The sequence below is a fragment of the Sphaerodactylus townsendi genome, linkage group LG06 (assembly GCF_021028975.2).
Source record: "Sphaerodactylus townsendi isolate TG3544 linkage group LG06, MPM_Stown_v2.3, whole genome shotgun sequence".
In the NCBI taxonomy this organism is placed as follows: domain Eukaryota; kingdom Metazoa; phylum Chordata; class Lepidosauria; order Squamata; family Sphaerodactylidae; genus Sphaerodactylus; species Sphaerodactylus townsendi.
Window position 1 is genome coordinate 124,620,609 of NC_059430.1, and position 15,090 is coordinate 124,635,698.

The window sequence follows — 15,090 nt, forward strand, 5'->3', positions numbered from 1 at the left end:
CTCTCGGTCGTGCGAAAAGAATCTGGCCAGCAGATGCGGGGGATGAGAAGGACCAGCGTTGGGAGAGGGTAGGAAGGTCCGGCTTTGCCTGTTCATTGCAGCTGAGCATCCAGACGGGGCATACCGCCTATAGGGACATGGGGTAACCCATGTCCCCGGGAACACATAAACATGGGCGCCGGCACCAGCTCCGGGCTGTAGATCTGGACGTCGGCGGCGGCTCCCAGTGATAGACCTGGATGCCAGCGTTGGCTCCGAGCAGTGGTCCTAGATGCCCGCGTGAGCTCCAGGCAATAGACTTGGATGTTGGTGCAAGCTCCAGGCAGTAGACTTGGATGCCAGCACAGGCTCTAGATGGTAGACCTGGGCTCTGGGCGGTAGACCTGGGCACCTGCAGGTCTCCAGGCTCCATTTCTCCTAGATACGCCTCTGCGTCTAGACTAGCGGTGCCCTTTCTGTGGCTCAGAAAGAGCTGTGTTCATAATTACCAGCCACCAAAAGAGCCACGTTTACTGCCCTCCCTGGCGTGAGGCCTGCAACACAGGGAACCAAGTACCAGCTGCAAGCATGACTGGGCACGGGTCTTACTAGGACCCGGAGGATTTAGGGGGCGGGGACACAGCATCACTTCCAGCAAGTGACACCCTGATGTCGGGGTTGATGCTCTAGGACAGCCATTCTCAACCAGGGTTCCCTGGTACCCTGGGGTGCCATGAGCATGTCCCAGCGGTACTACGGCAACACTACTGCCCCCCCTCATTTTTGTGGTGTCTCCCACTGGCGCCAGCAAGGACATGGAGCTGGCCCATGGGGCAGGGTCTGCCACAAGGTCAGCAGCCACCACCACCCCCAGTGCTACCCTTCACCTTGGGAGGGGAAGATGGGAGGTGTGGCAAGCAGGGGCAATGGGAGGGGAAGGTGGAGGGTGGCGGCAGGGGTACCGTGAGATATGAAGAGTGAGGTCAAGGGTACCCTGACCTCGAAAAGGTTGGGAAACATTGCTCTAGGATTTGCCCCAAACTCTATGGTTAAACCATAAGCCTTGGGTGAATCCTAGAATGTCGCCCTGAGGGGGTCACTTCTGGTGGTTGTTTTTTTCCCCCAGAAGTGAGATTGTACACCGGAATGATGCTGGTGGTGAGCAGGGGGCATTTCTGGGAGGTCTCCTGTTGTAGCAGGGATGCAGCCCCCCCCCCCCCGACCTCTTTCCTGAAACAGGAAGAAACAACATAGGGTCCCCAGCGGGGGCACATCAGAGAGCGACACATGACAGCTGAGCCTGGGGGTGTAACTGGTTTCGGTGTATTGGTTTTACCCTTCTTTAGTTGACATTATAGTCCTCCTTTCTCGCTGGGACTCCAGGCGGATTACATAGATTTAATCAGTGCAATCAACAGAGTGGGACATCCAGTGGTGGGATCCAAAAATGTTAGTAACAGGTTCCCATGGTGATGGGATTCAAACTGTGGAAGGGGCTCCGGCATCTGGACATGTCCCACCCACCCTAGCAGAGGGAGTGGAGGGAGTGACGGGCAGCATGCAAAGGAGGGGAGGGGAGGGAAGGGGATGGGGCCTGGCATCTGGACATGGCCCACCCACCCTAGTGGAGGGAGGGAAGGGGGGCGGTGGCATGCAAGGGAGGGGCGGGACCAGAGTCTGGTAGAGCTGACATTCTCCAGGTGGGGCCTGGAGGTCTTCTGGAATGACAGCCAGTCTCCGTGGTAACAAAACTCAGTTCCCTTTGGGGGAAATATCTGCTTTGGAGGGTGGACTCTATGGCATTAAACCCTGCTAAGATCCCTCCCCAAACCCCGTCCTCCTCAAGCTCCACCCCCAAAACTCCAGGAATTTCTCAACCTGGAGCTGGCAACCTTAGAGCCAGGACTTTTGAAGGGGTTTGTACCGCAGGTATCTTTTGGGGATTTGCTGTGTTATTTTGGGCTTTCGCTGAAAATGTTTTAAACTATTGTCATAAGCCGCCTTGAACCAAGAGGAAAAGCGGTATAATGTTGTTGTTTTTTGAGGGTGGGTGGGTAAAATAAATAGAAATCTCACATGGGGCATTTCTGTTTCCTGCCTGCAGGTGGCAGCGCAGAGGCCACGGCCGAACTTTCTCCATGAGGAGGGGTAGAAGATGCCGGCTTTGCCCGCACTGCTGCTGCTGCTGATTCTTGGCTACGCCCACGAGAGCATAGAAGTGCTGTCTTCCCTGCGCATGGGTAAGATAAGTTCTGTCGGCCAGTGGCATACCTAGGGAAATTGGCGCCCTCGGCAAAACCTGGGTTTGATGCGCCCCCCACGGGCGGAGGCAGCCCTGCCCACCTGGCTGGGGGTTGCTCTGCCCTCCAGGGATTGGGTTGCTCTTGGGGGGGGGGGATCGTCCTCTGTGACGGCGGGAAACTCCTTGCTCGTCCCGCCTTGCTTGTAGGCCACTGTAGAGAGTGGGCAGGGCTAGAAATCACGCCGCCCCACGTGACTTTAAAGTCCTGTGCCTTGGGCAGCTGCCTAGTTTGCCCAGTGGGCGGTATGCCGCTGCTGTTGGCGGCTCACCTGTGGGGCTGCTCGGTAAAGGCGGTGGAACTCGAGGGCAGGAAGTACCTGAGAAGTTTGGCATCAGAGTGACTTCGGGAGCGATGGAGTGGCCCAGCCTGATTGGCAGCTCCATTAGTTATCTGCCCATCCAGATGGTTGCAGAGGGAGGGTGGATAAATCATCTTATGGGCAGATGGGGAGAACTCCCGAGCACGGGGAGCAGGAATTGCTTCCGTGGGGTACCAAAAGGTCCCTAGAAAGAGGGTTGCGGTTGATTTGGGGCACCAGAGCAGTGGCATAGCGCCAAGGGGACAGGGGGGTACGCGACGCACCAGGCAAGCGCCAGTGCGGAGGCATGGCGGGGGTGTTCCAGGACGTGGTGGGGGCGTTCCAGGGTGTGGCGGGGTGCAGGGTGCACGTGTGCCCTGGGCGCAGTTCCCCCTTGCTCCGGCCCTGCAGCAGAGTTACAAGATCCCTGGGGGCCAGACCCCCGTGGGGGTTCCGGGAACTCAGCAAGTGGATAGTGCACCCTGTGTTTGTGCTGTGATGTGGGGATACAGCGATGTGTAGCGGGACCCAGAGGGAATTCTTGTTGCTGTCTACAGCCCTGGCTGTTGAAAGGGGGTGGAATCCTTCCAGGTGAATTCCCCGGAGACGTGAGCAGGATCGATCAACGTGGGCTAACCTTCCGACTTAACGTCAGGCCTCTGCACCTTTAAATCTTCCGAAGCTGTGGGGGAAATTATTAAATCTTTCCCCCCGCTGCTTTCGCGGTTTTATCTGGTGCCCGTGAAAGGTGCCAAGATCACGGGAGCAATTGCCGCAGCTGCTGCGGGGCCGGCCGGCCTTCATCTCCTTCCCGCCTGAAGGGGAGACGTGGCTGTTGACCCTCCTTCTCTGCGCTGCTCCGACCTGCACCGTAGCATCATCTGCAGTTTCCAAAGAGGGGTTTGATTGACAGCTGGCGCTGGGCTTGCTAACTCTGTTTACCAGGTGCTTTTTTTTTGAAATGGCGGAAAGCCTCAGCGAATGATCAGGCTGATCGCTGTGCTGCGAAATGTTTCCTTGGCTGATTGTTATGCTCGTGGTCAAGTTAAAAACAAGGAGGCCGAGACATCTTCTGCTGTTTAGTCGGCAGTGGGGAAGGCAGGTGGTGAGGAGGCGCTGCACAACATAGGACATAGCTTTACGACCTATGGCTCTAGAGCTAGACATGGTTTAAATTTTTTTTTAAAAGGTTTGGTGGTATGTTAAAGAGCGGGTGGGAGGCTACAGTGGGCAATATGGAAAGGGAATGGCAGGCAAATGTTTTCATTGGACTAGAGCAGGGGTCTGCAACCTGTGGCTTCTCCAGATGTTCATGGACTACAATTCCCATCAGCCCCTGCCAGCATGGTCAATTGGCCATGCTGGCAGGGGCTGATGGTAATTGTAGTCCATGAACATATGGAGAGCCGCAGATTGCAGACCCCTGGGCTAGAGGGCTTCTTGCTCTGATTTGCATGGCCCAGGCTAGACTGATCCCATCAGTCTTTGGAATCTAAGCCAGGTCAGCCCTGGTTAGTACTTGGGTGGGAAACCACCATGGAATTCCAGGGTCACTGGGAAGCAATGTTAATGCAGTGGCGTAGGAGGTTAAGAGCTCGTGTATCTAATCTGGAGGAACCGGGTTTGATTCCCAGCTCTACCGCCTGAGCTGTGGAGGCTTATCTGGGGAATTCAGATTAGTCTGTACACTCCCACACACGCCAGCTGGGGGACCTTGGGCTAGTCACAGCTTCTCGGAGCTCTCTCAGCCCCACCCACCTCACAGGGTGTTTGTTGTGAGGGGGGAAGGGCAAGGAGATTGTAAGCCCCTTTGAGTCTCCTGCAGGAGAGAAAGGGGGGATATAAATCCAAACTCTTCTTCTTCTTCTTCTTCTTCTTCTTCTTCAATGGCAAGCCAATTCTGAATGCCTCTTGCTTTTGAAAACCCTGCATGATGATGGCATTCTACAGACACATACATACACCAGTGGTGTAGCGTCCATGGGGTGGGGAGTGGGGTGCAACGCCCCAGGTGCACCCCGGTGTGGGGGTGTGGCCGTGGCGTTCCGGGGTATGTCCGGGGCTTTCTGGGGCGGGGCAGGGGTGAGCAGCTCTGCAGCAGGGGCGGAGGGCGCACGCGTGCCCCAGGTGCGGTTCCCCCTCGCTCCGTCCCTGACAAACGCACACACACAGGTGATTTACAGAAAAGAAAATGTTTAAAGGTGAATAGTAGCCAGCAATTGAGGTTTGAATAATTCAGCAATTTATGCCAGGTCGCTAAAGTTTGTGCCACTGCTCAAAGGGTGCTCCTGTGGTTTAATATCCTATTTAAAAAATACAGTTAATGTCTCACGTGGACTAGTGTTTGGGCTGCAAAATTTGTGGTTTCCAAAGACATCCGATTATTATTGTATGTTTTAAGTTGTATGGCTGTCTGTTATTTGATTTCTTACTCTGAATGTTGACGCTTATACTCTTCAAGGCTGCTGACCTCTGCTGAGGGAAACATGCGCTCGAAACACGTGTCTGACATACCCACTGAATACAGTGAACCAAATCAAGGAAGGGTGCAAGTATGTGTCAATAAAGGCACCATAAGCATGTAGACATCAGTCCATCCAAGTTCAGAGATGGGCTCCCAGGTAAATGCCAGACATTGCCAGTAATGGCACACAAATGCCAGACATTTAGCTTCATCTTATATGGGAGATTCTCTGGTTTGAAATGTTCCATCTGTCTAGGCTAAAGAGACACAGTGTCGCTGCCTTAGACAGATGGGGCACTTCAAACCAGAGAATCTCCCATATAAGATGAACCTAAGAGTCTGGAAGCTACGTACCCATCATTGGCATGCACGAATGTCACTGATGAAGTGGAAACGTGACCACGAAACGGGCACTTACCTATGGACTGCGTGCTCACAGTGCCTTTATTGAGACATACTTTTGTCCTTCTTTAATTTGGTTTATGGTATTGGGATTTGGATTCTTGGTTTTGTTATGTACAGCTGCTCCTTTAATAGTTTGCACTTCGTTTTGATTAAATTTATGCACTTTTGTATTAATCAGTGGCGGAGCTACCAGGGGTAGGGGGGTGCGCCACGCACCGGGCTTACGGCTTTGGTTCACGTGGGGGGCAGAAAATCCCCCCAACCCCTTTCCCTTCCCCCCTCATTGGTCAGCCGCTCAGCTCACCCCTGCCCCCCCACGATGCCCTCCCACACTTACTTTAACAAACGGAGCAGGCTGGAGAAGAGGCCTGCCTGTGTTCCCTTCCAGGCTGTAAATGGCCTGGTGGGAACTACATTTCCCAGAAGACCCCAGGAAATGTAGTCCCCAGCAGATTGTTTGCAGCCTGGAAGGGAACAGACAGGCCTCTCCTCCAGCCTGCTTAGTTTGCTAAAGTAAGTGTGTGTGTGTGTGGGGGGTGCGCCACGGGGGGGGGGGGGGAAGCCAGACTGTGCACCGGGCGCACTCTGACCCAGCTACGCCTCTGGTATTAATCGACGTGATTTGTAGTCAGATTGTAGCCTGTCCTGTTGGTTGCTCTTGATCTGTTGCCACCATACTAATTTTGTTTATATTCTTTGTTCTCGACGCACTCACCGAGTCATTCAACGTCTCTGCTGCCATGTGGTTTTTCAGAGAGCTGCATTATAATGGTTAGAAGAGCCTTTCTCTTAAATCTGCGGCATAGATGGCATCTCTAGCCATGTGTGAGAGGGTAGGTTTTAGTGGTTAACTCTGAGTTAGGAAATTCCTGGAGATAGAATCATAGAATCATAAGAGTTGGAAGAGACTCCAAGGGCCATCAAGTCCAACCCCCTGCCATGCAGGAACACACAATCAAAGCACTCCTGACAGATGGCCATCCAGCCTCTCTTTAAAAACTTCCAAAGAAGGAGACTCCACCACACTCCGAGGTAGTGCATTCCACTGTCCAACAGCTCTTACTGTTTAGGCGGAATCTCTTTTCCTTCACCTTGAACCAATACTCCTGGTCCTAGTCTCCGAAACAGCAGAAAACAAGCTTGCTCCCTCACCAACATGACATCCCTTCAGATATCTAAACATGGGTATCATGTCACCTCTCAAACGTCTCTTCGCCAAACTAAACATACCCAGCTCTCTAGGTCTCTCCTTGTAGGCCATGGATTCCAGACCTTTGACCATGTTGGTTGCTCTCCTCTGGACCCGTTCCCGCTTGTCAATTTGGAGGCGGAGCCTGGGAAATAAAAGATTTGGGGAGGGGAGGTTCCTCAGTGGGGGATAACAGAGTCCACCCTCCAAAGTAGCTGTTTTCTCCAGGGGAGGTGATCTCTGTACTCTGGAGATCAGTTGTAACTCTGTTTGGAGAATCAGTTGTAATTCAAGTAGATCTTAGAGTTCTATGTGGAGGCTGGGAGCGCTGAGGCACTAAAGGAGGGGTTCCAGATGTTCATGGACTACAACTCCCATCAGCCCCTGCCAGCATGGCCAATTGGCTGATGGGAATTGTAGTCCATGGACCCCCGGAGCACCATAGGTTAGCCACCCCTGCACGAAAGTGTCTGTTGGAAGGAACGTCACGGAAGCCTTGTTCTTGATAATGACCGCGTCCTGTAAGGCAGGGGTCCCCGGCCTTTCTGAGCCTGCCGGCATATTTGCAATGCTGATATGGCACGGTGGGCCGAGCAGCGAAATGGCTGCCACAAAATGGCTGCTGCTCGAGGCGGAGCCAGCCACAAAATGATTGACGCAGCTTCGCTTCAGTAACGTAATACAGATCCTTGCGCTGTGGTGCCAAAGCAACGCTTAAGAAGAATCTGCACAGCCAATCAAATCTCCAGTAGACACTCAGAAGCCTTGCTGGGCAAATGCCCTTCCTGGCCCGCCCCCTTCCTAAAAACGAAAAGGTATTGGTGGTCGCTATGGCACCCATGGGCACCATGTTGGGGATCTCCGCTTTAAGGAGATGTAAGTAGGTGCCAGTTTTACGCTCCCTTTTTTGTTAGTGACTTTTTGAGGGTGCCCACATATGGGCGATGCCTGCCGTGTCTCTGTTGCCTGTTTGCAAGGAGCCTTCTTTTAGAGATCAGGTCTAATCGCTGTTGATAGATCTGTCCCCTGTCATTGTAGGAGTTCTGGCTGAACGCATAACCTGCTGTCAAAACTCTGTACGGAGCTAGTGATTTTGATTCTGCCGGACAGGAACGTTTCTGAAGAAGGAAAACTTCCAGGCACGGAGTGCTTCCTAGAAAGGATGGGGTGGAATTGCTTTTTTTTTTCTTTTGACTGGTGCCAGAACAGGCTACAGAGACCATTCGTCACAGCTGAGGACGGTTCAGAATGGGGGCAGGCGGGAAGGGTATGGGAGTTTGCGAGGATCAGGTTCAAACCGTTTGTTTATTTTAATTGTTTATTAGCCGCTGTTGGCCCTTGTGGGTTTTCTGCCTCCGAAATGTTAGGAGCAAAAAACTACCAGACCGCGGCCCCACGGCTCACAAAACCCCACAAGGGCCAATCGATTCTGGATGTGAAAACCTTCAACAATCCATTTATTAGCTGCCTTTCTCCCTTGTGGAGCCCAAGACAGTATTAGGGGAAGAATTAGGACTAATAAAAGGAAACATTTCTTCACGCAAGGCGTGATTGGTGTTTAGAATATGCTGCCACAGGAGGTGGTGATGGCCACTAACCTGGATAGCTTTAAAAGGGGCTTGGACAGATTTATGGAGGAGAAGTTGATCTATGGCTACCAATCTTGATCCTCCTTGATCTCAGATTGCAAATGCCTTAGCAGACCAGGTGCTCGGGAGCAGCAGCAGCAGCAGAAGGTCGTTACTTTCACATCCTGCATCTGACTCCCAAAGGCACCTGGTGGGCCACTGCGAGTAGCAGGGTGCTGGACTAGATGGACTCTGGTCTGATCCAGCAGGCTGTTTCTTATGTTCATATATTCCTAGTATAAACCAGGGGTGGCCAACCTATGGTGCTCCAGATGTTCATGGACTACAATTCCCATCAGCTCCTGCCAGCAAACTGATGGGAATTATTGTAGTCCATGAACATCTGGAGCGCCATAGGTTGGTCACCCCTGGGGGATTTCACCTTTGTAATCTGTAGTTTCAGGGGATCTCCAGGACCCCCCTGGAGGCTGGCAACCCTATTTTATATGCTCTCAGCGGTTGGAAGACTGCCCCTTTGCCTCTCCCAACCCACCCGTTCCCTTCCCTGTTTCCTGTCCCCAATGTCTTGCTTTTAGACTGTAAGCACCTTGCGGGCAGAGACCTAACCTTTGACTTGAGAAATGGGGTCAAGTACCCATGGATGAAGACGAGGCCTGACTGCTGCTCTTCATCATGAGCAATTGTGTGCTTGGAGAAGTGTTCAAGAGGCAAAGGAAAAGTTCCCAGTGGTCGGGGTGCCACTCAAGATGGGTGCCACCCAGCATATCACTGGGTGCCACCTACAGCATGAACAAAACCATTATAAAAATTAAAATGAACATAAATAAAACAACAATGATAAAAACTCACAAAAGCTCCGAATTTACAAACTCCAATTGGAACTGCCAATAAGCAAGCACTATACAGCGGAACCTTGGTTTTCGTTGGTAATCCGTCCGAAAAGAATCGATGAAAACCGAAACCGATGAAAACCGAGGCACACTTTTCCATAGGAATCAACGTAAATCCAATTAATCCATTCTAGGCACTCCAAAAGACATATCAAAAACACATTTTTGGGTGAACAAACATAGTGTTTAATGCTGAAAACAGTAACAAACAATAATACACTAGGACCACCTTCAGAGCCCATGGACCAACGTCGCCCCAGAAAGCTGTCCAAAGAGGTCTGTTTCTGACGCCTCTTTGTCTGAAATGGGGCAAGACATGGTCATGAAACAAGTTGCAGACACGGCCTGCAACAGCTTTGTCTGGGTGATTTTTCTCCACAAACCCCTGCACCTTACTGCAAATCGATGAAAACTGAGGCAAATTTTTCACTGACAAAATCGATGAAAACCGAAACCGATGAAAACCAAAAGCAATGAAAACCGAGGTTCCACTGTATCAGTCAAATGCGGTCCTAAATAAAACCTTCATCGGCTGCCTTCTGAAGATCGGCAATGAGGGGGGGGCCAGGTGTACCTCTCTGGGGAGGTTGTTCCGTAACTATGGGGCTGCTACCAGAAAGGCCTCTCCTGTACGCCTGGTAGACACGTCTACTCAGTGGGACAGTCGGAAGGGCCTTTCCAGGTGCTCCCTGAGTAGGAATTTGGGACACTCAAGTGCACAGCCAATGGAGGGTGGCCAGAAAAACAACTCGATGCTCGCAAACAGATGGGAAGGAATCACCCGTCAAGGAACAGTGGAACTTTCAAAGGAAGGTTCTCTTCCCTTCATAGATCATGATCGATTGTTCTGCTTCTCTCCTTTCCTCTCCCATCTGTGTGGCCAGCTGCAATCTTGGATGACCAGACCGTGTGTGGCCGCGGGGAGCGACTGGCGTTAGCTCTGGCACGAGAGCACATCAACAGCATCATCGAGGTGCCGGCCAAGGCCCGCGTGGAGGTCGAGATCTTCGAACTGCAGCGGGACAGCCAGTACGAGACCACGGACACCAGTAGGTTGGATTTGCGCATGTGCCTGGCTCGCCTCGGCAGGGGCGGAAGCCAGTGTCGGATGAGGAGTGTGGTTTTGTGTGCCAGGAGGCAAAGGGGCCCTTTCCGGTTATGAGACTGTGTCGCCGTTTTTGTTTTAATCGGTCCTTATAGTCCTATGAAGTAGATTAGTTGGTGTAAGTCACAAACGAAGGTGGATTGGCTGTTTTAAGTTTCCAGGAAATCCAGAGCTAAATCCCAGAAGTTCTACCAGGGTTGCAGAAGTCACGTGGCTAGGGTCGGTCCTTTTGCAATTTCTGATTGCTGTCCTTCACGATGCAAAGGGTTGGTAAAGGCCCCTCTTGGCAATACTATCTGGAATATGCTGCCACAGGAGGGGGTGAGGCCACTAACCTGGATAGCTTGAAAAGGGGCTTGGACAGATTGATGGAGGAGAAGTCGATCTGTGGCTACCAATCTTGATCCTCCTCGATCTGAGATTGCAAATGCCTTAGCAGACCAGGTGCTCGGGAGCAGCAGCAGCAGCAGCAGCAGCAGCAGAAGGCCATTGCTTTCACCTCCTGCATGTGAGCTCCCAAAGGCACCTGGTGGGCCACTGCGAGTAGCAGAGTGCTGGACTAGATGGACTCTGGTCTGATCCAGCAGGCTCTTTCTTATGTTTTTATCTGAGTCCGAGCAGAGTTACCCCTTAGTGCTGGCTCACAGTACGGTAAGGCCCTTCTTTCTTGGCTCGATCCTGTTTAAACCAGGGGTGTCCAACTCTGGCGCTTTAGATGTTCATGGACAACCATTCCTATCAGCCATGCCAGTTGGCTATGCCAGCAGGGGTTGATGGGAACTGTAGTTCATGAACCTCTGAAGCACCAGAGTTGGACATCCCTGTTCTAGGTGGAGTTGTGATCTTTTAGGCTTCAGGCTTTAGTCAACAAAACCATACCATGCCATACCATTAGCTAAGCAAAGGAGTTGCTACCTTTTGACCCCGGGCTAGGCTTCCATGTCTTTGCCAACAGTCTGAGGTGGTCACAAAATCACCAGGTGAAGCTTTGCCTAGCAATCGGCTTGGGAAAAGCTTCTCCTTAGTTTCTGCATGGTCGAAACCAAAAATAAACTCTTCTTCTAAATCAGGGGTGGCCAGCCTACGGTGCTCCAGATGTTCATGGACTACAATTCACATCAGCCCCTGCCAGCATAGCCAATTGCTGGCAGGGGCTAATGGTAATTGTAGTCCATGAACATTGTAGTCCAATGCTGTAGTCCAATTGTAGTCCAATGCTGGCAGGGGCTAATGGTAATGGTAGTCCATGAACATCTGAAGCGCCAGAGTTGGACACCCCTGGTTTAAACCTTGTAGTCTGGCTGTATTTGCAGGCCCTGCAGGAGGGAGGGAGGGAGGGAGGGAGAGAGAGAGAGAGAGAGAGAGAGAGAGAGAGAGAGAGAGAGAGAAGTCAAGTGGTGAATTCCTGGCACAAGTGAGATTTTCGTGCAGGGCATTTCTGGTTCACACAGCTCAATTCCCTCAGCTCCCCTGTTTTGCTTACTCCTAGTATTCATGTGTGAGCTCTTGGAAGCAAGCGTGAATGCCATCTTAGTAGGTCACTTGCAAGGAATAAAGGCAGAGGGGTGTTTAGTTCAGCTGGGATCATCCTGAAGGCGGAAGGGAAAGTTGTCCTGGGTGCTGGGTCTGCATGGGGTTTTCGGTGTGTGTGTGTGTGAGTGTGTGTGTGTGGAAGGGGAATGTAATGATAAGCGGGAGGAATGATAGCAGGCACATGGATGGGAAAGAGAAGAACAGGGAGGTAAAGACAAGAGGGTGAGACTGAAAGTAGAAAGCAACACCCGAAGGCGAAAACCAGTTGTTGGTTGTCCTCCAAATGGTACCCAGACAAACTGCCTTTGTGCATGGAGGCTCCACTTAGCCAATAGCCACCGAGGGACCAATCCTTCTCAATATTGTCTAATCCCGTTTTAAAGCCATCTGATCGCGACCCATCTCAGCGTCATGGTGTGGTGAGTTCCGCAGGTCCATTTTGCATTTGGCAAAGGAGGTTTTGGTCTGTCCTGGATCAGTTTCATTGGGAGAGCCCCCCAGCGCTACCGTTTTGGGCTGGGTCCAGAGACAGGTGGTTTGGGATCCGATTCAGCTTTGAGAATAAATACGCGAGGCTATTCACGGCGAGATAAAGAAACAGCGGCAGGATGAGTTGCGTGGGAGAAGGGCTGGCGACTCTCCTGGGGTAATTGGGGTGCGGATGTGAGAACAGGCAAGCCGGGGGAAAGTGTGTGTCTAAACACTTTTCTAATCTTTGTGCAGTGTGTCAGATCCTTCCGAAAGGGGTGGTTTCAGTGCTGGGCCCGGCATCCAGCCCAGCCTCTGCCTCTATTGTCAGCCACATCTGTGGAGAGAAAGAGGTGAGTGATTCTTCCTTATCCGTGGGGTATGAATGCTGATTCACAGAAGGGAAAAGCACCTGTCTGGCTCTAGTGCGAACTTAAAATCTCCATGTTTAATGAAAATAATTGAGAAGAAGAAGAAGAAGAGTTTGGATTTATACGCCGCCTTTCTCTCCTGTAGGAGACTCAAGGTGTCTTCCAATCTCCTTTCCCTCCCCCACCCCCCACAACAAACACCCTGTGAGGTGGGTGGGGCTGAGAGAGCTCCGAAGAACTGGGGCTAGCTCAAGGTCACCCAGCTGGCATGTGTTGGCGTGCACAAGCTAATCTTGTTCCCCAGATAAGCCTCCACAGCTCAAGTGGCAGAGCGGGGAATCAAACCCGGTTCTCCAGATTAGAGTGCTCCTGCTCTTAACCACTACACCACTGCTGCTCCCAAAGCATTGAAACATTTATACAACAGAACTATAACTCTTAATCATCAAGAAAGTATACATATTATAAATAACAACCACCAAACAATGAATAATATACACACAGGGGATCCCAAAGACAATAAAATCAAGTCTCTGTAATAAAGGTATCTCTTTCAAAGGGATCCACTAATGGTGTAGATGTGAAGGATACCAATTGTCTGAGGCCTGCAAGTATTCAACTTCCTTGGATGAGCTTCATGAATGTGCAAAGCATCAGGATGGTGATGAAATTCTTGGCTGGTGGTCAATGGAAGAGCAGCAGTGGCGTAGTGGTTAAGAGCAGGTGCATTCTAATCTGGAGGAACCGGGTTTGATTCCCCGCTCTGCCGCTTGAGCTGTGGAGGCTTATCTGTGGAATTCAGGTTAGCCTGTACACTCCCACACATGCCCGCAGGGTGATCTTGGGCTAGTCACAGCTTTTCGGAGCTCTCTCAGCCCCACCCACCTCACAGGGTGTTTGTTGTGAGGGGGGAAGGGCAAGGAGATTGTCAGCCCCTTTGAGTCTCTTACAGGAGAGAAAGGGGGGATATTAATCCAAACTCTTCTTCTTCTAAATTCTGTAAATTAGATATTGTCTCTGGCTCATTCTATATATTTTTTTTGCATGAATGCTGATTTCCAGAAGCATTTTACTCCGTTCTTTCAATAGCTGCCAGAGAAAGGAATTCTGTACCTTGGGGTTCCCCGTCCTTTTTGAGCTTATGGGCACTTCTGGAGTTCTGACACAGTGTGCTGTTCTCCATGAATTTGTCCGATTGCTCTTTGAAGCCAGCCGCCGTCGCAGGACCCTGTGGCTGTGAGTTCCACATGATAACTGGATTGAGAAGTCCTCCTTCTGGAGAATCGGGCCATTCAGTTCATTGGGTGCCTTCAGCTTTGGGGGAGAGAGAAAAAGAGCCCTCTTCTGTTCTCTCCATGAACAATTTTATAAACCTCTGTCAGACTCTGCTTATAAGTCATCTTTCCCCCCCAAAACTGAAAAACTTCAACTCCCTAGCATTCCCTCATAGGTCTGCTATTCTGACACCTTGATAATTTTGTTGGCCCTTTCCTGGCCCTTGTCTAGGTCCGTGATCTTCCCTTTTGAGTTGGGGCAAGCGGAATCGCACGGATCAAAAAACCCCCCCGCACTTGCTATTCCTCCAGGGAAACCGTGCGGCTGCACAGCACTGCCTTCCGCTGGCAGCTGCGACAGAGTCCGCTTCTCCAAAAACAGAGGTTGAGGTTCAGAAATTCAGGAACACATGAGCTGGTTTGGCTTAAAAGTTAGAAATTATCAAAGGCTTCGGAAAAGCCTTCGGCAAAGAGAAGAGCGCAGCTCCCAGCAGTGGCGTAGCGCCAAGGGGACGGGGGGGGTGCGTGACATACCGGGTGTGCGCTGGTGTGTGTGGGGGTGTCGGGGGCATTCTGGGGCATGGTGGGGACGTGCAGGGGCATGGCAAGGGCGCAGGGCACACGTGTTCCTTGGGGGCCGTTCCCCCTCGCTCCAGCCCTGGCTTCCAGTCTCCTCCACGCACACACCCCGCTTCTGTCTCACCGCTTCTACATAGACATGCCACTCTCCCAGATTTTGAGTTTTTGTCTCTCAGTGGGAAGAGCCTGCCTGGCGTGCCGAAGGTCCCAGGTTTGATCCCCAGCCTCTCCAGGTTAAAGGATTGGGTTGTAATCAGGGGTCTGCATGAACATCTGGAGAGCCGCAAGTTGCAGACCCCTGTTGTAGATGCTACAGGCTTACGTTGTTTTTATCTTAGGTTTATTGTCGTTTTTTTGCCATCTTGAGTTTTAATGGTAAGATGTTGTCTGATCCGTTTGATGAATTCTGAAACGTTTTTTGAAGATGTTTGCCTGCTGCTCTGAGCCTGGCTCAGGATAGAAGTTTAATAACATTAAAATAAATAAAAAAAATTCTACAAAAGATTTCTCTGCCCTGGTGACCCTGGTGAGCCGCTGCCGGTTTGAGTATACCAGGGTCTCCAGATGTTCATGGACTACAATTGGCCATGCTGGCAGGGGCTGATGGGATTTGTAGTCCATGAACATCTGGAGAGCTGCAGGT

General features: G+C 51.4%; 1 protein-coding gene across 1 annotated transcript in view; it reads left to right on the top strand.

Annotated features, from left to right (window-relative positions):
- Nucleotides 1–15,090, top strand: part of GRIK5 (glutamate ionotropic receptor kainate type subunit 5) — a 115,812-nt gene that overhangs the window by 32,115 nt on the left and 68,607 nt on the right. The window contains 3 exon segments of the mRNA XM_048501037.1: nt 2,084–2,219; nt 10,002–10,166; nt 12,479–12,576. Coding sequence (XP_048356994.1) covers nt 2,135–2,219; nt 10,002–10,166; nt 12,479–12,576 — 348 coding nt within the window. The 5' untranslated portion in view covers nt 2,084–2,134.